Consider the following 7,879-nt stretch of genomic DNA (forward strand, 5'->3'; position numbering starts at 1 on the left):
TATGAACTTTTACTTACCTGACTGGACTGGACCAAAAGCAGTGATCAGACACCCTGAAATAATTCAACAGTCTTCCTCACTCCTCCCCAAACTGTGTTTAGAATTATTAAAGTTTTTTTTTTTAATGAAAAACATTTCACAAAGTTTTTGAAAGTACTTGTAAAATAATTTCTTTAATACACTACTTAATCTTGAATTCCAAAGGTGACTTATCTAAAAATAAAACATTTTTCAACTACAGAAAAACAGGCTACCCACTTCTGACTTTGTATGTAATATGTATCCCACTTTTTTCAAGTCTTCTCCCTTCCAAGTTTGTCTTGTTAAGGTGCTGTTGTATGATGAACACGGTTTTGGTAACACTTAGCACGTTAGAAATAGCACCAAAATTTCTTTATTGCTATTTTGCTTTGTAAATGAGAGCAGTAAACAAAAGCTTTCTGACTAGAGAAATTTATTATTTCCAAGAACTGCAAAGCTGATTTGACTAAAGTAAAGCTTTGACAAAGCCTCTGCCCCAGAAGAAAAGAAGCAGGGTACTGTAGTTAGCTTATTAACATCTTGGCTTGTTTGTGTCGGTAGTTGTTGGGGCATTGAAGAGGCGCTTCAAGAAATACAACTGCAGGACCCCAGAAAGAACAATGACAAGGCTCTGGATTGTTGACCACCAGTTCACATAGTTATAGTTTGATTGGAGAAGGAAAAAGTCAGCCGTTTTCCTCATGCGGGCAAAGTTGTAGTGTCGCCACATGTGAAATATGTTCCTCTGCACCTTCCGTGTACTCTCCTGTGGGAAAAGGTGAAATAAAGGTGGTGTCCTCCACTCCATCTAGCCTTACCTGGTTGCTCACCAGCGCTAATCTAAATTAATATGGAAGTTGAATAAGTCATCATTTTATGATATGTATTAAGTTGTGTCTAGTTGTTGAAAATGCTAGTTTTGCTGTAGATGAAAAAAATGGCCTGGATTTTAATTTTTTTAGTTTTTTTAATAATGAAAAATGTGGTGAAACTAGAGGTCTCTCCTAGAGTATCTCTAGATTTAGACATTTATTCAGCATATTGCCATTCTGGATAATATCTTCTGTTCTTCATATATGTGGACTACAAGGATCTACAAACTTTTTTTTTTTTTAAGATGTGTTTTATTTATACAAGCGCTCTGGGGTACAGGGCAGAGGCGCAGGAGGGTGAGAGGATTTACCAGAGACAGAGTGGGGAGCAGAACAGCCAGCCAGACTGAAAGCACTGCTGAGGGGAGCAGCAGGCAAGACAGGAGAGGTCTGCCACGCCATGTGGGAATCTCCCTGGCCAGCTGGGAATCAATCCCGTGCCACAGAGGCTGCGGACAGCTTCACAGCGCTGTGCTCAACCTGCTGCGCCATCAGGGAGGCCCTACAAACTTCTTTTAAAGGTCCAGGCAGTAAATATTTTAGGCTTTGCAGGCTATGTGTTCCGTCACAACTACTGAATTCTGCCATTGTAGCCCAAAAGTAGTGATTGACAATATGTAATTTTCAAATGATTATGGCAGTGTTCACCAGAACTTTCCAAAAACAGGGGAGACTATCAGAGAATGGGAGAAAAAAAATAAAATCACATGTTTGATAAGTGACATCTAGAATATATTTAAAAATCCTCTTCCAACTCAACAATAAAAAGACAAATAGCCCAGTTTTAAAATGGGCAAAGGATTCAAGTAGATATTTCTCTAAAGAAGATAAATTATCAAAAGCACATAAAAGATGATTGATGTCACTAGTCATTAGGGAGACACCACTTAATCCCCCAAGGCAGCACTTCACACCTGCTACGATGCCTGTACATGTTGGTTGATGAGGGTGTGGAGACATTGCAGTCATCATATCTGCTGGTGGGAGTGTAACCACATGACCCACAGTATATTCATACCACTTCTAGGTAAAAATAAATGAAAATGTTCGCACAAAACTGCATGCAATTGTTCACAGCATTATTCATAATAGCCCAAAATGGAAACAACCCAACTGTCTAGCAGCCCGAAGAATGCATAAAGTATATGTCTGTATAAAATAGAATACTACCCGTCCTTCACAAAGACTGAAGTACTAATAAGCACTCTCATTTAGCCTGAAACACACAAAGTGAAAGAAGCTAGCCACAAAGGCCACACTGTATGATTCCACTTGTGAAATGTACAGAGGAGGCAAATTTACGGAGTCAGAGAGTAGACTGATAATTGCCCAGAGGATGGGGGAAACGGTGACTAATGTGGTTGAGGTCTCTCTTTGTGTTGATAAAACTTTAGGAAGTGGATGTCGATGATGGTCATAGGACCTTGGAAATACACTAAAAATCGGTGGTGTGTGCACTTCAAACAGTAAATTGAGTGGTTTTGAATAATATATCAAAAAACAACTGGCACTGGGCCAGATTTGGCCTGTGAGCTGTGATTTGCCAACACCTAGTATAAAACAAATGAAGAATTTCAAGAGCTCCAAAGTCATAAAAATGAAAGGATTCAGATCCTCTTGCCTGTTTGGTTTCTACCCAAGTGAATCCTCACTTAATTGATACTATTCCCATAATTCTAATCTTTCCTCCAAACTTCAAATCCATTTCTACCGATCTTCTCTCCTACAAAAGTTACCTCAATTGCATCCAGAGTGTCATTCAGGTGTTTTCTCTCATTCTTTTGTTTGTGGTCCATCTCAGGGTCCTCGTAGAAGACTCCAAAGTTGAGGTATACTTGCACAGAACCGAAGTGATTTTGCTGATTTTTTATACAAAGCTGATAAAAACCTGTAAAAACCCTGAGATCATTACCAAGACTTGATTTCCTTCCCTCTGTTGACCTCCCACCCTTTTGGTCTCCCTGGAGATTTCTTTTTCCTGTTAAATGTGATGCCATAGCATCACCTTTTTACTTAGGAAGTACAAAGATCCAATTTTGACGGATAAGACAATGATCTTATCTGGAACTTACTTTACTAGAGATTATAATAGCATTAGTAACTTTAGTTCTGTATCAACTAGAAAACATTATTGCTCCCTCTTTTCTCACCTACAATTTGCACATGTCAAGGAATTTCTGCTCGACATGATGTTTCCCTACTCATATACTATTAGAGCTTGCGGATACCATCTTTAACTTGAAACTTGGAAAAAGAATTTATACATTGTGAGTAAAAGTTGCTGTCCTAGAGCAACTGCCTGAAAGGGGTTAATAGTTTGGGGTATGTACGGCTGCTGGTTGTCAACTGGGATGGCCTGTGTGTGTGTGTGAAGGGAAGTGGGGCAGTTAGGGCTGTGTGGCTTGTGTTGGTCAAAATGGAAAGCACTGCTACCATGTAGGGAGTCAAGGATGGTGAATTTCTTGTGATGCACGATGGTCTGATGCTGCTGTTGAGAAAGTATTATACTCCTGACCAGAAGAGAGGCCAATTAAAAATTGACTGGCACTGTCCAGTATCGATCTGGCTGTGGGAATTTTCTAGTGAATGGAGAGGCTTCGTTGTGGAATGTAGATTTTTTTTTTTTTTGTCATGGCCATGTGTTTCCTTTTGTTCTGAGTCAGCTTTTGGTAACAAGCTCAAATATTCTGATAATTGGAAAGAAATGCTGTCCAGTAATAATTTTTTTTTAAAGAGGCATGTATTTTTATTTATCTGTTTGTTTTTTGTTTATTTGTTTGTTTATACAAGCACTGGGTACAATCAGAAGCATGGGAGGGTGAGAGAATTCACCAGAGCCAGAGCGGGGAGCAGAGCAGGCAGAAGGACCCAAGTACACTGCTGAGGGGAGCAGCGGGCGGCAGGAGAGGTCTGCGCGCCATGCAGGACCCTCCTCCAGTGGCCGGGGAGCAGCCGGGGATCAAACCGGCGCCGCAGAGGCCGCGAGCAGCTTCCCAACCCAGCGCTCAACCGCTGCACCACCAGGGAGGCCCCAGTAATAAATTTCTTAAGTGGAATTCTGTATTAGAAATGGACCTCTCTGTTTTGGCCATTTTCCCATAATCTGATTAATTGGAGATGATGAGGTAAATGTAAGCATCTGGATCCTGGGGTTAATAGTCACCTGGAGGCTCTGCCCCTGCCCTGTCCATAGACTGCCACTTAATGTCCCTTGGCCATCAGCAATCCTCAGGAAAATTGTTTTTTTTTTTTCTTTTTTTTTTATTTATTTATACAAGCACTGGGTACAGTCAGAAGCGCGGGAGGGTGAGAGAATTCACCAGAGTCAGAGCGGAGAGCAGAGCAGGCAGACTTGACGAAATACACTGCTGAGGGGAGCAGTGGGCGGCAGGAGAGGTCTGCGCGCCATGTGAGACCATCACCTGGTGGCCGGGATTGAACCGGCGCTGCGGAGGCTGCGGGCAGCTTCGCAACCCAGCGCTCAACGGCTGTGCCACCAGAGAGGTCCCAGGAATATTGGTTTTTGATGTTGAATGGATGGTGATTTTTTTTTGTGTCACCATCCCTGTGAAAAACCAGGCTTTTTACATCTCAGTTAATGAATTTTAGTACTTCCTCATTAATTCCCCAACTTAAAAGAAACTTAATTGCTATTATAATGGTTGTGGTGATGAAAACAGACCTGTCTCTTGGGTAGAGAAGTTAATCTGGCCTCGAACATTCTGAGAGGTGTCTATGAGAAAACCCTGGGGCGTATGTGCAGTGGCAGTAACTTGCCGGTCATGTGACATTCCCAGTATCCGCTGAACCTGCCAAGACACATTAAAGGGGGAGAAAAGCCCTTGCTACATCACCATGAAGCTAGCATCGTGCTAAGACTGCAGTCCTGTGAACATCAGCACGGGACAGTCTGGCGGAATAGACATCTTGAGCCAGCGGTTCTGATTTGCCAGAATTGCCCCTAATGACAAGAGAGTAAACATTGCCCCCCCTCCCCCAGACCCCGTAAACTGCAGCATCTTTCCTTGACATCTCTGCCTACACCAGCAAAGGTCACGTTGCTTTTCTGACTTTGTAGCAGACCATGTCCAGCACAGTGGTTCTCAGCCTGAATTAGTACTGCCCAACCCCCCTGAGAATTTGCATTGAGACAGTGATAGTATTAGAAAGCGGGTTTGGGGAGGGATGGCAAAGTTGAATATCCTGCCGCGTTAGAAAGGGTATTGCAGGACAAAGAGTTGCCAATGGCACTGCAGCTAAGAAACTTGTCTCAGACCATGTAGCTGTCGTGTATTGGTTAGGATGTTTGATTCTGGCTAAGTTCATGACTGAACTTGCCGGGTTTTGACCTCCTGATGCTATCCCAGACTTGGGCTTCTTTGACGCTTCACAGCAAATAAAGAAGGCACTCAGTAGGTACTTGTTCTAAGCTGGGTCTTGATAGGCCTAAGCTACAGTGAGCTGACCAGCAGCTACTGTTCTAATACAAAGTTAGAGATAATAAAAAGCTGACAAGTTACTTTAAAATAAATTTTAAGTTACGGTGGGAGTAATATCAATATCATCTATTGCTATATAAATAAAAATTAGAAAGTTAACAGGTTTCTAAGATAAAGAGCAAAGGAAATGAATTGCCTCTAACTTTGCCATGGAACTCACCAAGCACTGTGGTGCTAGACTCAGGGCACCTGGTCTGTGAACAGGTGTCGAAAATAGTCACTTTCTTAGAAGAAATGACAGTCTGGCCAAATAGGGAGACTTTGAGCCAGCAGTTCTCCTACTTGCCAGAATTGCCCTTAAAGAGAAGAGAGTAAATGTTGCTCTCCCAGACCTCATAAACTGCAACATCTTTCTCTGAAATCTCTGGATCTACCTCCAAAGTTCATGTGACTTTTCTTTCATCTTGGTACCACACCCATATGTTTTAACATCTAAAAATGCATTCTCTTCCCCTCTCAGCTCCAAACCTGAGTACATGCTATGATTAGCTCTCTGAGATGCCGTCTGTGCTGTGCTGCTGTAGTCCCCCCCGAGAAGTCAACACACTTGAGAAGTCAAACCATATGTTTTTGTCATCATCTGTCCATCAAGAATTTTCATCCAACTCTAGGTCCATTTCATTAACAGATGGGAAATTACAGCATAATAAAGACAATCAAAATCCTGCGTTCATGTAAAACGTGACCCATATTATAAAAGGAAACCAAAAAATCCCCAGTATGGCCCAGGAGCCCAAGTACCTCATAAGTGAAATAGAAGAAGCCAGTCTGGTGGGCAAATTGCCAGAAGCATTCTGCACCTCCTGGAGGGATCATGATGGCAAAGTCATATCGATCGGCTCCGTGGAAGAGTGGCTGATCTCCAGAACCATTTAGGGGTTCTGTCTTCTGGCTCCTCACAGAGGTCACTAGGTTCAGAACCAGCAGTCCAGCACCAAGGAGCAAAGTGAACATGCTGCTTTCTGGAGACTCCCCTGTAAGTAAACTGCGTGCAGCTTGTGGAACCACGTAGTCCAGACAACCACTGTGGTAATCATTAACCCCACGAACCACATTTGGGCCAGTTTCAGGGCCATGCATAGATATTCCAGGATAGAGCTAGCATAGTACTCTCATATTTGGCTCACAGGAACAGTGACTTACAAAGCCTGTTTCACAGATACCAGGTAGAATGTGCTAGAATGTACTCAGAAGAGGTATTTAAATTCTTTGGGCTCATTTTCAGTTCTGTTTCTTGGAAATAAAGCATTTTGGGTACGTTTATTAACAGCTGTCTGAATATACTTAAGTTATCAGAGAAGATTGTTCTCACTTTTTCATCTTTAATTGCTAGAAGACACCTATTGCTCTTATGTCACACATAGGACATGTGATTTCAACAGACTTCCTTCTTCTCGGTGCTATAACTTTGAGAGCAAAAGCACAGCTTGGAAATGTGTGCAAAAATATTAATGGATGAATAGTGTGAACAAGACAATGGTCTGACCCCTCCACTGATAGTCCTTCTTGTTCTGCTACTTTGCACCTGTTAATTCATCTAAAGCAATCCAAAACTCATTTAAAGACTGTTGAATTGCTTAAACTCTTGATCTTTCTTCTTTTATCCCTGAATTCAGCACCCACGGGAAGGTTCATTGAACACCCACTCGCTTCATGGCTAGCACTGAGTTAAGGGATTTACATACCTGTATCTTATTCTCACAACGGCCCTGCAAGAGAAGTACCACTGCCCACTGCATTACAGATAAAGAGACACTTTCAAAGATTCCAGGAACTGGATCCACTGTCTAGTAAGCACAACTGGCATAGCTGGGGCTGAATGGACCTCACATATCTTACCTGCCAGGCCAGTGTTTGTCAGTTACTGAGTTCTGGACAATGTATAAATGGTTTTATTTCATCCATAATCTTAATAAAACAGTATTAGCACCTCCTACCTCAGAATTCACTGTACTGTTGACTCCAAGTGGTTAGCACTTTGTCACAAGCTAATAAAGGACAGCCTTCGTAACTGTGATCAGTTCTAGCAAAGGCCAGAAAACATCACAGCACTCAGGAGACACAATCACTCTGCAGTAGTCTTGCTTAGGAGAAGGTGGGCAAGACGGCAACGCTTTCTTAGTACACAGCAGCATCCTCAATCTGAGTCCCATCATTGCCACAGTCATGATCAGTGACTTAAAGTCAGCGAAACACAGTTACAGTGTATTTCAACAGTTCTAGAAAAGCTGTAGGCACAGTCTAACATTTGTATGCATTTCAGTGACACTCCAGTAACACAAAAGTTACATGAAACATGGAACTCTGCATTTTTTAAATTTGAGAAACAGTTGTTACAGTATTTTGCTTCCTTACATGCATCACAGTGTTGCCCTTCTGTTAAGGAAAGAAAAGCTTCGGGATTCCCCATCCAGTTTGGAAGGTGACCACAACTAGCTGCAACCAGAAGGTGGCTGGATCAGGAGGGATCAAGTTCTCACCTTCTCA

General features: G+C 42.2%; 1 protein-coding gene across 1 annotated transcript; it reads right to left on the reverse strand.

The window, feature by feature from the left end:
• Positions 1-553: 553 nt before the first annotated feature.
• Positions 554-6,475, reverse strand: TMED6 (transmembrane p24 trafficking protein 6; the record flags this gene model as incomplete). Its single annotated transcript, XM_084257242.1, has 4 exons — positions 6,134-6,475; positions 4,576-4,702; positions 2,630-2,781; positions 554-787 (listed from the first exon to the last, which is right to left on the reverse strand). The coding sequence occupies exons 1-4, from the start codon at positions 6,470-6,472 to the stop codon at positions 554-556; spliced, it is 852 nt and encodes a 283-aa protein (XP_084113368.1). The 5' UTR covers positions 6,473-6,475.
• Positions 6,476-7,879: the final 1,404 nt, after the last annotated feature.

Source organism: Talpa europaea (genome assembly GCF_964194135.1).
Source record: "Talpa europaea genome assembly, chromosome: 16".
Taxonomy (NCBI): Eukaryota; Metazoa; Chordata; class Mammalia; order Eulipotyphla; family Talpidae; genus Talpa; species Talpa europaea.